Source organism: Anguilla rostrata, chromosome 9 (genome assembly GCF_018555375.3).
Source record: "Anguilla rostrata isolate EN2019 chromosome 9, ASM1855537v3, whole genome shotgun sequence".
Classification (NCBI taxonomy): Eukaryota; Metazoa; Chordata; class Actinopteri; order Anguilliformes; family Anguillidae; genus Anguilla; species Anguilla rostrata.
In genome coordinates, this window is record NC_057941.1 from 3,270,001 (window position 1) to 3,291,065 (window position 21,065).

The window sequence follows — 21,065 nt, forward strand, 5'->3', positions numbered from 1 at the left end:
CGTGAAAAGCTAAAAACAATATGTATCACCCTTTTTGAAAATAGGGATCGTCATTCAACCTGAAAGACACTGCATCAACTGAAAATAACAGTGAAAAATAAATGTTTGACTATAATGGGCAGTCCTTAATCCTTAAGTCCAAACTCCTGATGTCAAACTTATTTACTACATAACTACAGCTGGAAAGTAAGGAAATAAGCAGTAGACATCACTTAACGAACAAAAAACACAAAAAGATTTTTTTTTTTTTTTTACAAATTGTCACAGGAAGGTACTTAGTCCTGTCCTGAAAGACTCAAAAAACACAATTCACTCATTCGATTCTCTGTCTTCTCCTTATTCTTTCTAAAGTTGCAAGAATTCCAAGTAATGAAAAAAAAAGCCATGTACTGACCCTGTCAGAAGTAATAAATGTTATCTGAAAGAATTCCACCTCTCTCGCCAGCTTGGCAGCGTGAATTGAGAATGACTGCAGTGACTTGGATTTTATGTCTTCCACATTCTGAAATTCCATATTTTCCAAGGCCTCCATGAATCAACAATGCAGGTTCCATCCAACCTCACTGAAAATGAACCTGGAGTGATTCCACCTTACTGCAGATCATATATTTTTCAGTCCGCGCTAAAATACGTTTTTTTTTTTTTCAAAAATACGTATTTTGTAAAAATGATTGCTCCAATAGGAAGGAAGAGCTTCATTACTCAAGTCCTGCCTGAGAATATCACCCCAGAAGGGAGGATATATGTAAAGCACAAAATAGGAAACATGACTTCACGTCACTGAGTCACTTCCTGCCTTGGAAAGGGTTTGGAATTTCCAGCGAAGCTCTTGGAGGTGAGCTGTTGTTCTCCAGAAAGAGGCTAATGTTTCTTTTGGAAATGATAACATTTAAAAAAAACTGGCCCTGGCATCCCCATCAAATAGTAAACTCTGCGGAAGCGAGCCTTCGGAAGTTGAGCCAGACCCCCTTTGGAGACCCGCAGTGCTCTCTCAGGACCGCAACACTGCACCGTCTTCGTTCTAATCCGAATCCCAGCTGTTACAGTGACCTCAATTTTCGGTTAAAAGCAAAACGCTCGCTCCAGGAAAATGATAATCATATTACGTGGGGAGAAAAATGGTGTTTTGACTGCCTCAGCTGTCTTCGCCATATTTGCAACTGCTGGACTTGTAACCTAGGTTGGGCACTGTCGTTGTACCCTGCTGTTCAGCAAGGTACTTAAGCTGCATTGCTTCGGTATATATCCAGCTGTATAAATGGATGAAATGAGGGCCGTCTGGGAAGTGCAGAGGTATTAGCGCTTGCCTACCACCGCAGAGGCCTGGGTTCAATCCCTGGCAGCGGTACTTCCGGCTTGGTGAGACGTTCCTACGAACACAGTTGGCTGTGTTTGCAGGTGGGAAGCCGGTGAGGGTATGAGTCCTGATCGCTGCATTAGCGACTCCTACTGGTTGGTCGGGGCGCCTGTTCAGCAGGGAGGGGATCTGGGGGAGATAGCGTGAACCTCCGCACGTGTTACGCTCTCCCAGTGAAACTCCTCGCTGTCAGGTGAAAAGAAGCGGCTGGAGACTCCACATGTATCGGAGGAGGCATGTGGTAGTCTACACCCTCCCCAGACCGACAGAGGATAGCGCATCAACCAGGACTGTGAAACACACAGGGAATTGGTATAACCACTAAATTGGGGAGAAAATGGCAAAAAAAAAAAAAAAGTTGCTCTGGATAAGAGCGTCTGCTAAAGGCTCGTAATATAATGCAATGCAATGAAAGAGCTGCTCTAACTGAGGCACGTGCACGTGCAGCAACGCTCGTGGCCTTGTCCCCGTTAGTGCACGTGAACACTGTGCTGATCCTCTCCCTCCCCGCAGTGCGGTATTTTCCAACGTTATTCAAAAACGAGATTTATACTTCTGCTGAGATATTGAAATATAACGTTCCCTGACCCCTCTCTGCAAGGAATTGATCTGTTCCCTTGGACAGCAGCGAGAGGGGGGATGCAGCTTCTGATGAAACAGCCAATTTCCATTCCTACACGGCCAGCATGTATTACTATTTATCACACTTAGTGTGTACCTTATCATAACATTTTTATTTTATTCTTTAAATCATATTATTTCCCAAACTTTAAGATGAAACCTTAATCAAATCCTACTTCCACTCTCCCACTTTCCACATTTTATGGGGCGCTTATTGTAGTTCAGCCAATGACAACAAACGAGCCTCTTCAGTGCTGTTTTGTTTGCGGGGGGTGGCGGGGTGGGGGGGGTTATCTAGGCCTATAATGCCAGTTGTAACATACTGTCCAAATGGATATCTGTACTTATTAATTACGCAACAAACAAAAACAAAAAACCCTGTCTTTCATTAGAACAGCCTGGTCCCCTGTGCAGAACTGCTGATAAAAGCCACATGCCCAGAACAAAGCCTCCCCCCCCCCCCCCCAGTGAGAGCTCATCTTCTGGACCCTACAGCAGGACCGAGTCTGGGTGTCTCTGGCTTTCGTGGGTGGTCAAGCAGAGCTCGGTATTGCAAACATCTGGCCGCACAACAGAGAACGGTAGAAAAGAAAAAAAAAAAAATTAATCCCCAGTTTACTCGCGTTTTGCAAATGCAGTCACTACACCAAACAAACAGTGCTGGGGGTGCCTAGACAGGATGACGCATTTGTGCATGTAAAAGGGGCTGAAGTGTAGCATGATTGGTCAGGAATTGGTCTTGTGACCGAAAGGACACAGGACACAGGTTCGATTCCCCAGTAGGGCATTGCCGTTGTACCGCTGAGAAAGGTACTTAACCTGCATTGCTTCAGTGTATATATCCTGCTGTATAAATGGATGTAAATGCTATGTTAAATGTTGTGCAAGTCACTCTGGATAAGAGTGTCTGCTAAATGCCTGTAATGTGATGTGATGTAATGTAATGGCTCTGTGTAATGAAACAGCATATACATCTTTCTCATTTAGAGCTTTGTTGTCACTGTATATTGTCATCGAACATATAACCCTGTATCTACTGGGAACGACCAGAAAAAGTGAGACAAAAGGATGACAGCGACTAATTAGATTTATATTTACTAGGCATTTTAGATTGTGAGATAGCATGTTCATTGCCTTTATGATTTATTCTACCCATTATCACACATTCTTCATCGCGCATTCTACGCAGTTCAGCTTCAGGGTTGCTGAGGGGGAAACTTGGCAGAGATGCCGTGGCACTTTCTGAAAGGAACGGGTATGACAGAAATGCTGCTGTCACCTCAGGAGCAACGCAGAAGCACGTTTAACTGGCTTCTTCGTTTTTTTTTGTACTGCAGAAGAACAGCACGCACACGAGAACAGGGCATATTTAAACTCCGTGTTCTGCGAGTGCTTACGTACGGACCGGCGCCGTTCGTTCGCACAGTACCTGAATCTCGGGGTCCGGGATGGCTCTGAAGGGGCTCGTCTGCCCATCTTCTGACACGGTCGGAGACCAGGCCTTTCCTTCTGACCTGAGAAAAAAAAAGGGAAAAAAGAAGAAGAAGAAAAAAATCCATAAAACAGGAAGGAATGAGGAAGGCCCGTTGCCATGCCGACGTGAGGCGGGAGAAGAATGCGGCGTTCTTGGCGCTGCCAGCCTCGTATTCCGAGTTTTTGATTCGGCGTAACGGGCGGGCGCACCTCCAGTCCGCTAGCCCCTTTCCCGTCGAACGGCGCGCGTTAATGTTCTGCAGAATATTCCGCTCCCCCTCGCTGCCGCCGCCGCTGTGGCTTTCCTACCGCTGATACGGTTTCAGAGACCGCAGTCAGGAAATGTTTTTACTGGACACATTTTATTTTTGCGAGAGGACCTGGATCTTGGGGGGGAAGCAAAAACGCGCAATAATAACGCAGTTATACAAGTCAGAACCAGAGGGAAAATGATGACGCTACGCTTTTCGCTCAAAACCACTAATAACAGTGAAAAAAAAAAAAAAACGCAAATGGCTGAACTCTGGGGGTTTTAAACGTTTGGGGCCTTCTCATTGTCTTCCCAACACGAACACTGCTGACTGCTTCAACGCGGTATCCGCGGTGACATAATGATCTTTTTTTTTTTGACAGGGCAGACAAGGGGGTCTTCCGAGAGGGGCCTCAGACAGGAAGAAGGACAGGACAGGACAGCGGCCATCTTCCGTCACGGATCTGTCCTAAAAAACGCACGTAGCTGCGCTGGCACCAAAAACCACCGCGGCTCACAGGCCCCGCTACCGTTTCCTCAGGCCTGGCTCGCGGGCGCGGTGCGGAAGGACGGGCTCATCAGTCACGCGCCGCGGACGGCCGATCCGGCTCAGAGGAACCCTTTTTAAAACGCGATCCCTCGCGCCACCGGAGACCCCCCCGCCGAGCGCTGAGAGAGAGGACGGCGCTTAGCAACAGCCCCAAATAACAGCGCTTTACGGTTCCCCCCCCCCCCCCGCCATCACATCACGGCGGAAGCCCCACACAGGTCAGATTTAGTCCAGCGTTGAATCCACACATGCATGCAAGAAAGGAAGAAAAAAAAGACCTCAAATCGGCAGGGGAAATGCTTTCTGGTCAGTCCCGACCAAATGACGGAAGAAACCGGCGTAGCTGGGAATAGCCTACAGATGTGACAGGAATAGAGAGGAGAGACAATGCGTCTGTGTTCGCTGGGGAAAAACAACAAAAGCCTCCTCGGGAGCTCCCAAAAAAGGGCAAACATTATGACTGTGACGATATGTGTTTTTCTTTGTTGCCTATTAGGGAATATTGAAATAAAAAACTAAAACATGTCAAAGAGGGTGGTTACCAGAATCACTGCTCAGTAGCCTACTCAGCAGTAAATGGAACAGGCAGGGAAAAAACTGAAAGCTTTGCTTCCCTGACTCCTCAGAATTTCATTTTTTAAGATATCTAGTAAAAAGAGGCACGCATGTCATAAATGCCAGAACATGTATCTTTCCCCTGTAGCTTATTTTAGCATTCTGCACCAGCGCAAACAGGACTTCACCAGAGGAGACTGGTAAAATCATATAACTCGCGAAAGAAAATAAGAGCACAAGACCGTGACTGAACTGAAGTGCTGATGCAAGCGTTCACTGCTGTGAATATATGTGCTGTGAGTGCAGATCTTGGGATTTATAGTATATGCTTCACACACCAGGTGTGGAGAATGAATTGGTCACAAACAGCCTTGGACCAGTGACAAAGCGCACCGCTTACAATAATGTGTCCGCACATCGTAAAGTAAATGATTTAAGATTTAGCTCTAAACCACTGGAAATATCTGACCAATAAAAGTTTTGTATAAGTTCCCAAAAATGTTGGAGATACTGTGTCTGTGCCACCGAAAAACACTCACAGATTCCAGAATATTCTATGCCTGACATCAGTTTCGACCCAATTAAAGGTCAAAGTTTTTTTTTTTTTTTTTTTTTTTGAAGTCGACGGCAGATTTCCGTAAAAACGACGCATTGTTCCAGCAGCGCTGTCCATCCGCCCGCGGTCAGACGCTCGCACCTACACAGCAGAATCGCGCGTGGAGCCAGAGCAACAAAGAGCCTTCTGTAACCCCGTTTCCATCGGTGGAAAATTCATAAGTTCTCGGATGAGGTCACCCACCCCCCCACTGCCGCCGCCACCGCGCCGCAGCTAGCATAACTGCGGCGGGCTGACGCAGCGCTAGTGCTACGCTAAGCTAAGAGGAGCTAAGCTAAGCTAAGCTAAGAGGAGCTAAGCTAAGCTAAGAGGAGCTCACGCGACGCAGCTAGCATAACTGCGGCGGGCTGACACAACACTAGCGCTAAGCTAACAGGAGCTAAGAGGAGCTCGCTTTCTCATCTGGGCACGCGTGATTGATGACATCGAGGTTCCAAGGGCGCCGCTGCAGCAGCCCGACCGAGCGCGGAAGCTTGGCGATGATGTCCCGCATCCTGCAGGATCGAGTCGCGGACAGATGGGGGGGGGGGGGGGTTAGCTCGGCGTCAGCACCTGACCTGAATATCTGGTTTCCGTTTTTTACGAGCGGAGTATTCGCGTCTAGGCAGTGGGCCTCACGTGGAGGGAATATTGCATTTTCCAGAACGGTCAGTTTTGTCAGGATGTGCGGAGACGTGAGCTGCGTTTTGGACCCGAAGCAGGCACACATGCTGGAGAGAAATTAGGTTTATGATTGACAGGCCTCGTAAAAAGCAGAAATAAAAGTAAATATAAGTGGAAAGAGGAGAATTAATAAATCTCCTGTACCGCTTTCATTACATGTACCTCCATCCAGCACACAGGCACGGGGAGAACATGTATAAGTAATCAGCTTGTAGTTGAATGTCTCACTGACCCTTTAACCTGTGCAGAGCTCTGGCTAACAACAGTAAGGACAACACCAATGGCAGACTTCATCAAAATAGATACCTTAACTAACCACACCATGTAATAAGTAATATATAAACAGGGAAATATTAGGAGCCTCTGTATCACTGGCTACTGATCTTTTTACTTTAAAGCGAAAAGGACCTGGAAGGAGAGGGGTGATGGCATTTGTGAGAAATCTGTCAAAAATCCACACAGAACAGGAGCTGAAGACCAGACATTTTGTGAGGAATCTGATGAAAATCCACACAGAACTGGAGAGCTGAAGACCAGACATTTTGTGAGGAATCTGATGAAAATCCACACAGGACTGGAGAGCTGAAGACCAGACCTCGCTCTCGTAAAGGACGGATTGCTGTACCGATTAATACAGAGCCACTTCAGACTCGGTTGGCACGTGCATGAAAGCGAGACACACAGAGAGCGGGCGGGCATGTTCTGATTAACTGTGACTTTGAAATGCTCAACTGAGCAGTTTTTCTTTTCTGTCTGAGCCAGCAGAGAACACCCCCCCCCCCTTGTATTGAGTTAACGTGTGAGGGCTTTTGGAGATTTGGAAGTTATGCAGAAACGTTTGAGAAGATCTAGTTCTTCTTCTTCTTCTTCTTTTCCACGAGGCTTCAGAAGGGGAACGGGATGGAATATCCGGGCGGATATTTGCACAGAGTGGTATTCACCGCACAAAGCCTTGCAGATGGGGGGGGGATACTGAAACCACGCCAGTATTTGACACATTTGGTGCTCTGGTGTTGCCGGTTGCTCGTAAACGTCATAACTCTCTACTACCACCACCCTTTGGGTTATCACTGATACCATCTTTAAGGCGTTATGAGTTTCCTCTCGGCAATACCGTCTATAAGTTTCCCCTCGGTAATATTTTCCCCTCTCTCCGACTTCTCCTGCCGACGTTCATTTCCTGATCCTCAGGATCTGATTGAGGGCTGCGAGCAGTCGGGTCCGGGCGTGTTGGGTTTCGTTCTGCTGCACCGAGCTACGAAAAGCCCGACCGCAAAGAGAGACGCTGCTCAAACAGGAAGTCGGTCGGGTCATTTCCTCCCTTCGTTCCCAGTCAGATTCAGACGTTTGGGATGGAATTTCTTCACTTGATAGCGCCGTCTTTCCCCATAAACTGCTAAACGTATCTTTTGGGGTCCCTGGACAAACAGCGACTGAAACAGGGAAACCGACTTTAGCTTGACTCCATAAAAAAAAAAAAAACATTTTATTCCCCTGATTTACACCAAAATCAGGGATTTAACAACCCCCCCTTATCACCAGGAATGAGGACAAAGCAGTCGGTGGCAATACAGCTAACGCACCCGGAGTCATCTTTCTCGATGCCAACGCTCGCTTGATGTTTACAGCTGCCATAGAAATGCCTCAGGAATCCAGAGCCGTCGCAAACGCCTGCCTGCCTTTTCCAGGCCTGGAATCCCCCTCGTCCATCACAGCCTTACTCATTACCACCAGCGTTTTGTCCCAGAGCCACTCCCCCTCACAGTAAGACTGAGAATCCTCTTCATTCCCAGCACCTGTGACTCACACGGTCCTGAAACCTCCTACCCTAGCAACAGATCACCCCGACGACAAAAACGCTCGCGGGAAACCGTCTCCTCTGATTCCCGGCCCTTCTCGGGCCATAACCTCACCCAAGGCCCGGCAATTCATTTCTGTCCTCTGTAAGAGGACATGAGACTCCGGTATTAATCTCAAGACCTATATATTCTACTATGCAGACACCTACATTACCAGGAACATTCAATAACAATAAAATAATATTTTTGGAAATATTTCCACTGCAACATGCCGTTGTCATCCAAGACACTTGGATGTATAATGCAAAAATAAACAAACAAAAAAAAACTTACTTAATACTTAAAACTTTTTTTTCTGCTGGGTCTCAGGAGGCTAGATTCTTAAAACGAAGGGGGGAGATCTCTTGCAGTTGGGCAGAACCGAGACGGGTTATCAGCTCTTCGGAGAGAGAGGCGGTTAAAGGCTCGGCCTGTTTCAGCCAGGCCCTGGCCAGCGTCCGCGCCCCTGACACCGCAGTGAACTTGGACCGGGTCCCCCCCCCGTTTCGAAATGCCAAATCTTTCCCAGCAAGCCGGCCTCGGACCACGCTGCCAGAAACGCACAGCGCTGGATTTATGGAATAATATGAACTCATTCTGCGGCAGAAAGGGGTGATACTGAAAGGGCTCTCAGATGGGAACGGCTGAGCTGAACCAGGCCACGTCAGTTCGACACAAACCGACGCCGCCTCCCGCGCACCCGTCAGCGCCAGCTTTCGACCGCTACAGTAGCGTTTCTGAAATAACGACTTTCCTGTCCGTTTGAATCCGAGCTGCAGTTCTGGCCAGCTCTCGAGAAGTGACGTTATTATTCTACGCGGCGATTCTGAGGCCATACTGAGCCACGTTCAAAAAAATAAAATAAAAAAATAGCACGACCTCTAGTTGGATGTGAAGGTCGAAACTCTAAAAGGATCGAAGAAAAACTGGTTATGAAACAGCGAACACAGAAGCAGGAGGAAGACGATCTTGTTCAGAAGTGCCATGGGGGTTTTTGCTGCTCACATGCTAATTTGGGCTTGTAGCAGACGTGCACGCTCATATATTTACCCAAAGACACCAGGAGAAAATTACAGATTCCCCTTGCCTTGACTATATTTTGAGTCCTTTCGGTTGTGTTATATAATGACAGATTGGGCTAGCGCCCTCTCCACATTTATAACCCTACATCTTCCCCGCTCTGAATTTCTCTGGGCAAAATTAGGTTTTATTTGCTGGGGGCCCACTTTGCATTTTCAATAAACAGTGTTCCCATGGAGACCAAATTACCATGTACTCCAAAAAAAATCTCTCTCTCTCCACTATGTCCTTTACAGAACATGCATAAAATTCTACATGCTGCGTATTTATACTGTATGTATAAAAGATACCATAACCCATACTTTATTAACATGTGCAGCCGATTTACAGTACAGTTTGCTTCTTGGATTTTTGTATTTTATGGGTTTTTTTGGATTTAAACATTCACTTTAGAGAATAAAGAGCAGTTCAAAAATTCAGACGGCTGGATTAACTAAAATCCCTTCGGACAACTCTTCTTCTATAGCTGTCATTACTTCCGTCGTTCCAAAAAGATGTCATACAAAAGACTGCGCATAAACCTGAAATGGACTGGAACAAAGCCCCGACTAGCTGGAGTTTGATCAAGACGTCAGATCCAACCCTGTCTGCAGTATATCATTGCCTTATTTTTTATTTTATTTTATTTTTTTACCTTGTATCATGCTGATTAGAAAGGTTATGAGTGACGGCTAACATTTCCACATGACATTTCCAGGAAAGGAAAGAGACCGTGATTGTTAGGGGCCCTGTGCGGCGGAGTTTAAGCTAACGCCGGGTCGCCCGTGTAATTGAAATCGCAGCCCGTGCACTGCGCAGCGGATTCACGGCCGTTAAAGTAATTCCGCAGCCCCCACGGATTTTCCCCCTCAGGAAAACTTTGGAACGCACCTCTCTGCCCTGCTGCTTCCAAGCCAGAGAATCCAGGCCAGTTTGCGGAAGAACGGAACTGGAGCTTATCTCTGCAATTCGCCCGGCTCGTGACTCGAACAAGGCAGTTCAAGAGCATTAGCCCGCCGCTAACTGCCAGAGGTCGCGTAGGCTACTTTAGCTGATACCAGCCTTTGTGCTCGGCGTTGAAAAGCTGCTACGGTGGCCTAGTTTTCAGAGTGCGGTCACGTGCGAGCCGTGACGACCACAGGAAAAGCGAGAACGCGCACACTGTCTATTTGCTCTCTTCAGGGAACAGCGACCGATTACGTCGTTTCTGTTACCGCTTTTCCCCAGTGACTTAGCTCAGCTTGTAGAGCAGACGGGGACTTCGCACACAGCACCACTTGAGATTGAATTTAGGATCAGATTTTCGAAGCAGCACACGTCAGGGTGGCTATTAAGAGACAGATACACAAATGGGTGAGATGAGTATATTAAAAGAATTGGCCAAACTGGAAAAGCCAGAAATAGAACATAGAACTGCATTTCTATAAATGACCACACAGAAGAATTCCGCTTGAGTCATTTTTATGGGAGTTCCCAGTTTGACCAAATTTCAGCTCTCTTTTTCAGCTTATTACCACTTTACGAACCCCCACCTTGTCATCTACTTTCACATAGAGGAAATTTCTCTGAAGATGCCAGCCCTTGCATAATAACTGGAGTAACTGGACAACTCCCATGGAAGAAACCATAAATGTCTCCTCTTGCTTTGGACTTGGGAATGCCACTGTACCAGCCATTATAAAGCCAATATGCCATCAAAAGCTTGCACTGAACCTGGAAAAATATCAAGAATCTTCAGATGGTGAAATAGCCCTTTAATTTCACTTTTAAAAAAATGTAATATGAACCCAGATAAGAGTTTACTTAAGATTCAATATTCTACTGCGTACCACAGTTCTGCCCTCTGAACGCTTATGCTTTTAAAACCATCACATCTGTTTATGGCAAGGATTTTTTATGAGTTCTCTTTTTTATTGGTCTCTCCTAGTCCTTTTTTTATCCATCTGGTGGCTTGTTCCCTTATTTGGGAAAAAGCAACAGCAATTTTAATCCACATCCTTGTCATCTCAGGTCTGGTCTCACCGACTGGCTCTTTTCATCTTTTTTCTTTTTGAAACTCCTTTAGCTGGTATGCAGCGGACGATCTCTCGTTCCTGCGCTGGATTTAGTGTGCACATTCCCAGTCCCGAGTCAAACAGGGTGTCTGCTGACACTAATTAACCTCGGTGTTTCCAGAATGTTCCTGCACAGTCAATCTGAGTGAGCAGTAGTGTATAGTTAAGTTCACTTCTTTGCATACTTGCATAGAGAGAGAGAGAAAGAGAGAGAGAAGTAGGGAGAGAGGTAGAGAGAAGGAGGGAGACAGCGAGAGAGAGAGGAGGGAGAGAGCAAGCGAGAGACAGAGAGAAGGAGAGAGAGAGGGAGAGGAGGGAGAGAGAGAAGGAGGAAGCGAGGGAGGGAGAGACAGAGAGAGAAGAAGAGACAGAGGCGGAGAGATGGAGGGAGAGAGAGAGCGAGAGAGAGACAGAAGGAGAGGGAGAGGAGGGAGAGAGAGAAGGAGGGCAAGAGTAAGCGAGAGAGAGAGTGGGAGAGGAGGGAGAGAGAGAGAGATTTAAACAGACATGAGCAGTAAGCACAGGGTATTCACTGATCTGATTTTAAACCCTGCTCTTGACAGTGTGGTGCAGTTTGTGCGGTACTCCGTGGGGGTGGGGGGGTTTCTGGTTTAACTCCAGGCCCCGGGGGGGGTTCTCACCTGCTGATGACCAGGACGAGCCGGTCGGTGCAGGCCTTGATCCTGTTCTGGGCCTCCATGTGGGTCATGGCCTCTGTGCTGTCTCCATTGATGGCGAGGATGGTGTCGCCCGGGCTCAGGTCGCTTAGCGCGGCTTTGCTTCCCGGCGTTATCTGACACGGGCAAACAAAAGAGGACAAAAGGGACACGTTAGGGCGGAGGGGGGCGGGGGGGGCACTCCCAGATCACCGACAACAATGTGAAACGCCCGTATGAAGTTACCCTCCATCTGGCTCCGCTAACTCACGCTAGCGCCAGAGACCGCCGCAGAAGGAATCCGGCGGTGTGACTGCACAGTCCCCGAAGAGAGTGTCTTTGGCAATCAAGACACGTTAGGGAGCGCGAAACAATGTTTTAACACGCTCCCTTAGAGGTGATACTGCATGCGTCAAAAACCCCATGTTTTATGCGTCAGGCTTTTTTGTTGCTGCTGCTGTCGTTGTTGTTGTTGCTAAACTGGGGAGTTATTTCACAGCGGGGTTCGAAGGTGCGGGTTCGCGGGCGGCCCTTCCAAAAAAAAACGTTCGGTGACAAAGAGCAGCCTTTCCCTCCGAGTGTGTTTATACTCCTGACTCAGCGAGGCCTTTTTGGAGGCCTTCAGCTTGGCCCTCCCCGCGGGGCGGGTCCCCCCTCCAGGGGACCGCGGCTTTTCACACGTGTCAACAATTTTTGAGAATTGCCCCCGCGATCCCTCCCGCGCCTGCAAAAAAAAAAAAAAACGGACATCTGGATAACACCGTAGCTCCGCTACGACCTCTCGACCGCCGTTCCTCACACGGTTGCATCGCTCGGGACAGCGCTGGGGAGCACAGAAACAGCACGGAGTTCCGCCGTAGAGCCAAAATGGAGGACGAGGCCACTCGGCGCTGGCCTTCTCGCATTGGCCCAAAAGGGAAAATATGCTAAATCGGAGCATCGGAAAACGTCCGAGAGAGGCTGCGAGCGGGAAAATCAAGCCGGGGGAAAAAAAAAAAAAGAGATTCACATCAAGGAGCTCTCGAGTCCCTGAGCAATGATAAAACACGGGGAGGAGCCCAGCACACAAGCTGCTTAACCTCCCTGACGAAAGACGAATGCCTCATTGAACTTGACTCCCAATTAATTTCATCAAGGGGCGTGACGCTTGGGCACTCGGTTTCAAAGGGGAGCCTGAATGAACCCTGAAACGCCATATTTTTACATTCGGCTGATTTACTTTGGGCTGATTTCGTTTGGGAGCTGTTATAGTTTGGGCTGGTTTAGTTTGGGCTGATTTAGTTTGGGCTGATTTAGTTTGGGCTGGTTTAGTTTGGGCTGGTTTAGTTAGGGAGCTGTTATAGTTTGGGCTGGTTTAGTTTGGGCTGATTCAGTTTGGGCTGGTTTAGTTTGGGCTGATTTAGTTTGGGCTGGTTCCGTTTGGGCTGATTTCGTTTGGGCTGATTTAGTTTGGGCTGGTTTAGTTTGGGCTGATTTAGTTTGGGCTGGTTTAGTTTGGGCTGATTTAGTTTGGGCTGGTTTAGTTTGGGCTGATTTAGTTTGGGCTGATTTAGTTTGGGAGCTGTTATAGTTTGGGCTGGTTTAGTTTGGGCTGGTTTAGTTTGGGCTGGTTTAGTTTGGGCTGGTTTAGTTTGGGCTGATTTAGTTTGGGCTGGTTTAGTTTGGGCTGGTTTAGTTTGGGCTGATTTAGTTTGGGCTGGTTTAGTTTGGGCTGATTTAGTTTGGGCTGGTTTAGTTTGGGCTGGATTTAGTTTGGGCTGGTTTAGTTTGGGCTGATTTAGTTTGGGCTGATTTAGTTTGGGAGCTGTTATAGTTTGGGCTGTTTAGTTTGGGCTGGTTTAGTTTGGGCTGATTTAGTTTGGGCTGGTTTAGTTTGGGCTGATTTAGTTTGGGCTGGTTTAGTTTGGGCTGGTTTAGTTTGGGCTGGTTTAGTTTGGGCTGGTTTAGTTTGGGCTGGTTTAGTTTGGGCTGATTTAGTTTGGGCTGGTTTAGTTTGGGCTGGTTTAGTTTGGGCTGGTTTAGTTTGGGCTGATTTAGTTTGGGCTGATTTAGTTTGGGAGCTGTTATAGTTTGGGCTGGTTTAGTTTGGGCTGATTTAGTTTGGGCTGGTTTAGTTTGGGCTGGTTTAGTTTGGGCTGATTTAGTTTGGGAGCTGGTATATGGAATGGGTCCCCTCGTTAAAACAACATTTTGACATATTTATTTTTTTGTAAAAGAATACAGTGAATGTCAGAAAAATGCACAAAGGCTCTGGGAAAGTAAGTCGTAAAAATCCAGCAGCATGTTTCTGTGACAGAGGATTTGTCAAAGTATAAAATTTTTTTAGCCCATTTCTAATTATAACTATAATAAACTCGTAAGCAGTTCTGATTTAATTAAACTTTTAAAAAAAACTTTTACAGCCTGAATTTTCATAGAGGTTCTCACAAGTGCATACTTCAGTGGATGCGCATTAACGCACACGGATGCACGTAAAATGCTCTCAATTAACAATAATCAATATGTGAACAAAACCATTTTGTCAGGGGGCCCCAGCAGTTACAGATACCATCACTGAAAGTTTTTAACTTTTAAAATTCTGACACAGCTTTGACCGTGAACAGAGAGGGAACAGCCGTGAGTTGCCTCCCTGTGAAAACAGTGGTGCATTGTGGGCTTCCAGGCAGCGGCTTGTCATGTCAGATTGTGTTATTTCAGCGGGGAACAAGCCAACTTCAGGGCCGGGAATGAATAGCCGTCCATGACTCACGGCTCTGGCTCCCCTGTGGAAAAGCCCCTCATTATCACGGCCCAAATGCAGGCCCCCTTTCTGCAAGTTAATGCCCTTCACAATGGGCTTCTTTAAGGTGCAGTTTTCTCTAAAATAAACCACACAATAACTGCGACGGTGGCGTAAAACAAACTCAGTCAGTCACGGCACAGCAAAATGACAAGTATATCCTCTGTCTGACTTCCTCCGTAACGTGGGAAACGAAAGGTGATACTTTTAGAACAAAAGATATTGAAGGAAATAAGTGCCAGTCTTCACAAATTCATATATTGCCTAATCTACATGATGTCATTTTCAAGCAAGCTTATTACGGGACATTAATACTTTAATCTTAAGATTGTATCGGGCTTAATCTTTCAGCTTGTATTTAGCTGTCAGTCAACGCAACAAAAATAATAAAGATCCATGTTTGTGTTATGGGGACACAGCTGAAGTATGCACTCCCTATTATATGCTGCTTGGCGGTCATTAACCATTTAAGGTGTGAGATCACAAACATGTGATCAGAATGTTCTTGACTGAACATTCTAATGCTGATGTAACAATGGCTACTGGTAGCTGAAAGCAGCGGAGTTCTAGAACACCAACGTAGAATTTTGAAGACAGACATAAAGAAAAAAGACAATCCAGAAAAACCTAAAAGGTTAAAGGTTGTATATTGTTAATAATTGCTAGGATGTGTATGTTACATGCAGTACGCTGGTCGCTGAGAGAGAGAACGGCAGGTCATAAATGTTTTATGGGATGCAGCAGGAATGGAATCGCTCGGTTGTGTGTGAAATGAGCCGGGGTGGCAGTTTTCTGCGGTGTCAACGCTGCGCATAAATATCCTGTTTGCTTGGACGGTTTATTCCGCGGACCCGAGAGAGCGTCACATTGTTTCAAAGCTCATGCAGCACAATGGCTGATAATCTCAGCTTTCAGTCGGTGGAATTTGATAATGCTTCTTTTGTTTGCTTTTGTAATGACCAAAATCACATTTCTAGCATTTTTTTTTAAATGGCATATGTACCCAATGATAATTCAGCTGGTGCACTGCATAGATTTTTTTCTATGTAGGCTTACTGTACATAAACGTATAAAAATGGCCAGCAAGACAAAGAGAACCAGCTGTTGTTTTTTTTTAATTTTTTTAATTTTTAGATTGAACTGTAAGGGATGTTTTGATTCCCATTACATTCAGTTTTGTGGAATCCTTGGAATACTGTAAACACCCACTTAATCCCGAATGCCTCTGTGTATGACCTTAATTAAGTTTTGTTACCACATCATTCTGAGCATACTTCATTTACCTCTAAATATGCATCTTGCGAATTAACTTCTCCCCCACGAGGAAACATGTAATAACGATGTCACATACTTTTTGGCAATTTGGAATCTTATACAGAACTATGTTACAATAACAGGAAATAAGTTTTAGATTATGTAATGTCAAATACAGAAGACGTCAGTAGAGAGTTGTACCTTGCTGAAGGTCAACTGATGTTTACTGATGTCGTCACGGGCTTGTCATTTGTTTAAAAAACGCATAGTCTAATTTCAAAGCGCTGGTTGCCACTAAGCACAAAATCTAAACTGCCAAGACGCGGAGGCATTTAAACAGAGACCATACTCAGGATGTTTGGGTGACAGGATTCATCGCGCGGCTACCAGCTTGCTAAGTGTAATGCAGTAGGGCCGTTGCTTTAATCTCCGGACTTCTTTTGCCCCTTTCCACACCCAAAGCAAAAATAATGACCGAGCCGAAATCTTATCTGATTAGAGACCGTTTCATGTTCCCGGAAAACGACAGCAGACGGGGGCTTTGGGGACAGAACGCTGATAAATCAAATTTTCGCTTGAGGCCACGTGGTTCAATGGAATGCAGGGCCCGAGACGGAGAAAATAGTGTGGACAGGAGCGACGCGACATGCGCCTCTACCTGACGGAAGCTTGCGGTTTCTTCGCGAATAAGTGCGAGGACTCATGTATTACCGGGAAAAGTTGCGCAGGATAGCAGCGTCAGGTAAATACCAGTAATGCAATACAAAGAAGCAAAGGAGGGGATAGACATAGGCAGAGAAAAACAGACGCAGGAGAAAATGTATAGGGACATTACCTGTTTTATTTATTTATTTATGCCATAAATTAAATCAATTAGAAAGAATGATTGTCTCCATGCTTGGGAAAAATGTGTTCAAAATCAATTCAAAGAGCCAGATGCCATTATACAACCTGGTGTTTTAGAAAGACACACCTAGGTTTCAGCTGAAATGAATACAGAAGGTATATGATTCCTGTAATGCTGATGATTATCTCTGAATAAAGAACCCAAGAACACACCTGCTCATCCCGTACGCTCCACTAAAAGGTGAACCCACCCAGGAAATGAATGTCTCCAAAGGGACAAAAACCTGCCTTTTCACTCTGGATCCAAACTTCATATACATAAAAATAAATACGACAATAAGAAAAATAATTTCAGTTTGTGCTACGTTCACGTAAATAAAGAGGTTTTGACCCGGTCATTGATGGCGAGTGCTGACTTGACCAATGGGGACCATCGGCCATCAGTTTTAGGGAAGGCTTGTGAACTATTCTCAACACCTGCGCTGTATTTTTCGTGACCGGAGTCTGTTTTTCGGGAAAAGGGCGTTCGCCTGACGTGCGCTGTGCGCTGACAGCTTGCGTCAGCTACGGCGTGTGAGAGTTCACCTGTGACTTGCCGGGGATTTGTCACACAACCGCTACTTTCCGCACATGCTCACAACATGCTTCAGCAATCCGCACTCCAGGCCTCTCTGTCCCTCTGCGTTTCATTGATAGAAAATTAAGTGCACCGAGGCATGCGATACCTCCATCCATCAAAAAAAGAGGTTGTGCTTTCAAAAAAAAAAAAAAAAGAAAGAAGAAAAAAAAAGATTGCACCTTTGCTAAAAACAGCTGCTTGTAGTTCAGTCAGTAGTCAGTCTTCCTGGACGACAAATGTTCAGGGGTTTAAGATCAGTAACTCTTAAGGAAGGTGTGCCTTACCGCACATCTCGGCCATCTGGAAAACCCCATCTAATTAGGACAAACGGAAAATCCCTGCCTCTGTTTAAATGCGCCAGCGTAACCCCTCTGAAGAGTAGGCTCTTTGGAATTTTTTTTCCTTCAAAAGTTTCTGGAACTCTAGAATTGCTTTCAGTTACCAGTAGTGATTGTGACATCAGCATTAGAATGTTCAGTTAAGAACACATTTGTGATCTTGCACCTTAAAGGGGTCAAAGGCGTATTGACACTTAAACAACAAGGCTGTTTCTCTACATGTGTCACTACATGTGTGGAAAATGTAGCCTCTACATCACATGTTGGACAGTGGTAGGTGCTATCATTAGGACATACATAATATCAGTTTCTTGCTGGTCAGAACACCCTTCTCAAAGAGCGCACAGCTCACGTCTGTGTATGCACACAAGCATCATACACTCTTACACCTTGCTGAATTCAACATGTCTCACCTGAGAAATAAATCTTCAATCTACTGGTGTCAGTGGCCACTGGCACACCAGACCCCCCAATACTACAAATGCACCTCAGCCACATACAACAATATCAGTGAGACCATGGATGGGTGAAAAGATAGGATTCCTGTTTCACTCCTTGTTTCATTTTCATTTTCATTTCAAAGAGGGAAAATAGAAAGCAACACAAATGCAACACACAAAAGCACTTAATTTAACATTTTGGCGGTAAAGAAATAAACATATTGGATGTTTATGGTTAGAATGTAACATTTTTGAAAAGCAAGAGCAAACAGGATCCTTATCTGTAACCTCTTTAGCGGTTGGTGGAATTTGTCCCTGACATCATGATCCATGCATTTTATGACAATGCTGACTGCACTTCATACGTCTCTCCAGTAGCATTGTCGCATACCACTCACGCAGTACGGCCCTTTCACTTTCACCACGAAGAAGCCAAGCATGGACCATTAGTAGTGATACGAGGTGGTCCGATTTAAATGGACGGCAAGCCCAACGTTCCCATCCTTCACCTTTGCGGTAGTGATTATGCGAACAGTTGGGACCGCGATAAGAAAAACACTCATTAAACCCGTCACTCCGAATGAGCTTTTAGATTATACACCCTGCGGTTGCTCAAGCTTGCAGGAGGGAGAGGAGGGAGGAGGAAGAAGGGGGGCGATGGGGGGGCGTGGAGGCCAGCAGCCCTGGCAACACCTGGAATCTTTCAACTGCACCACAATCTATGATGACAAACAAGAGTCAACACCCTTCCCACACTGAGTGCCCGACATTGTTTACACTGTGAGAAAGGGCTATTTTCCTCTACACCGCTACTCTGCTCATTTTTCCTGAACCACCCTCCAACTCCAACAGAATTTTCCTGAACTTATGATTATTTTAGACACCTTTACCCATGGGTGTCTTACATCGCTCATACTACGCAGATATTTCGATGACAATAGTAGACTAGGCTACGTTCGTTAAGGACCTTACGCTTAAGGGCGCCACAGCGGAGTCCTTTTTATGAATTTCAACCTGCAGATTGTTTCAGGACCACTTCGCGATACAGACCCCATCAAAGAGAACACCCGAGCACTGAACAACGGCCGATAATTCTCAGAGATGGCAAGAAGTTATTGTCTGGACAGAGTGTCTGGAATCATAAGCTATAGATTATTCATATGATCTTTTTGATGTTCTTTTTTTCTTCCATAAAACAACGAATTGCATTTGCCCCTTACATTAACAAACTTGTGAATGCTTGTTCCAAAACGACGTTCAGACACACATAATAATGTTAAAAACGTCTAAGCGTTAGACACTGCGGGAGACTTCACAGCATTGCTGATTACTAAGACGACCGCTAGACAAGGGAGCGCTTATAGGCTGTTATTAATGAAGCATGTCACTGTATGATGAGCGCTGTGCACGAATTTCACGGAAAACGGCAAGTTTCATTCATTCCAGACAGTTTGGAAGAGCAGTTGCATTTTCTACAGGAAGAATATTTCCTCTCTGTGTCATAATCATGCTGATCATTGCAAGTACCGTGTCTAATAAACCGTCAACTGACAAAGTCGTACCCTCAACGTACACCTTGAACGGTGATTTAAAAAATAACGACAGTTCTTTGTCAAGTAACAGAAATATGACATTTCCTAAGCTTGACACTAAATCACTGGCCAGCCATTCAGTTTCTCGCAAGAGAATACGCATCGCGAAGAAGCATTGTCTCAAAAACCAGGAACAACGTGACTGAACGTAAAACAAGAAGCAAGTCGTATTCCTTATTCGTTGTGCGATTAGATAAAGTAGTAAAGATTACTTTCAAATATCAACGCCAACAAATATAATACAGCATATATAATCCATAAAGCCACAAACTTCCCCTGAAGACGCGTAGGTTGCCCACTAGAAAAAAACGCGTTAAGATAGCAGATGATACACACGATGTCTTAATTTCTTGTTTGGAAAATATAAAGATAAAGTAATAATCGTAATTATTACATACCCTTGAAATAGTTAAAGGTGTGCTAAAATCCCTTCCACCCACAAGTCGAAACCCCCACGGTGAGGGACCGTTCAAAGTTACTGTCTGGGACATATCTCGGGAGTAGAAATATCCAGAGTCCGCGCTGGAACCTTAGGTACACTGCCTAGGAGCTGCTAGGCAACACAGACCCCGCAAGAAAACTTTTCTCTCCCACTTGAAACAAACTTAAATAATAAACCCCTCCTGACGTTTCAGAAGGGGGAGGCGGGGGGGTATTATACTTCGTAGCCGCCTCGCGCAGGACTGAATGAAGGGCGGCACTATGGCAACGCTCGTGATCTTTGCGGTTCGGGAACGACAGCCCCGACGGTCCTGCCCATTGTAGTTTTGGAACTGAATCGGTCCGCCTCAGAGAAAGCGTTTTCTGGCCGGTTGAACTACAGTGCGCACAAATCGCCGGGCGAACTGTATTTAAATAAGGCGTGGTTTCGCGAGCGGTCTCGCTCTAGCGAACGAAGGCAGTTTTTCTATAGTGGCACGCATGTGATTTAACTGAGATGTGTGTGGCGTAGCTTTAAGGTAACATTTAATATGTCGCTCTATATTCAAGTCGTAGTTGAATATAGAGCAACATCAGCAACATGCAAGTTACTGTGTTTTCATCAGAGCTATTCCACTGAATACTGAAAGGCCTTCTTGTAAACATTGCCTCACTCTCTTTTGCCTGAGAAAGTACCCTGAAGCTCAGTAGTGAGCAATCGGGTGTCATGCTTTATTCCTTCCTTTGCATTGTGACGTAATTCCCAGACATTTCACTTAATCACCAACTTTCCCCGTCTAAAAAAAGAAGAAGAATGACGTGGCTAGAGTGGATTTACTTCACGTCATTGTGAAGGGAATTTGTTTAAAAGCACTGGGAAGTTGCAAACATGAATGATACTTCTGGCCATTGAGAATGCGCAAGTCAATACTCAATAAGATTAATATGCACAAAAAAATATGTGAAACATGTTTGTAATGCGTTCTAGAAACATATTTCAGTATGTTAGATTAAACATGTTTAAAGAGACATACACATAACCAGGGTTTTAAACTGTATAAGATAACTATATTAGAATGTTCTTT

The 21,065-nt window shown here is 45.5% G+C and overlaps 1 protein-coding gene across 2 annotated transcripts in view; it reads right to left on the bottom strand.

The window, feature by feature from the left end:
* pdlim4 (PDZ and LIM domain 4) overlaps nt 1-20,225 on the bottom strand; it is a 32,306-nt gene extending 12,081 nt beyond the window's left edge. The window contains exons 1-3 of one of the 2 annotated variants that reach the window (XM_064349834.1): nt 19,959-20,225; nt 11,678-11,829; nt 3,408-3,492 (exon numbers count right to left, since the gene is read on the bottom strand). In XM_064349834.1, coding sequence (XP_064205904.1) covers nt 3,408-3,492; nt 11,678-11,829; nt 19,959-20,051 — 330 coding nt within the window. In that variant the 5' untranslated portion in view covers nt 20,052-20,225. Of the gene's footprint in view, nt 1-3,407; nt 3,493-9,873; nt 10,144-11,677; nt 11,830-19,958 lie in introns of those variants that run through there. The other variant, XM_064349835.1, reaches the window with a different exon arrangement.
* Between the last annotated feature and the right edge of the window lie 840 nt (nt 20,226-21,065).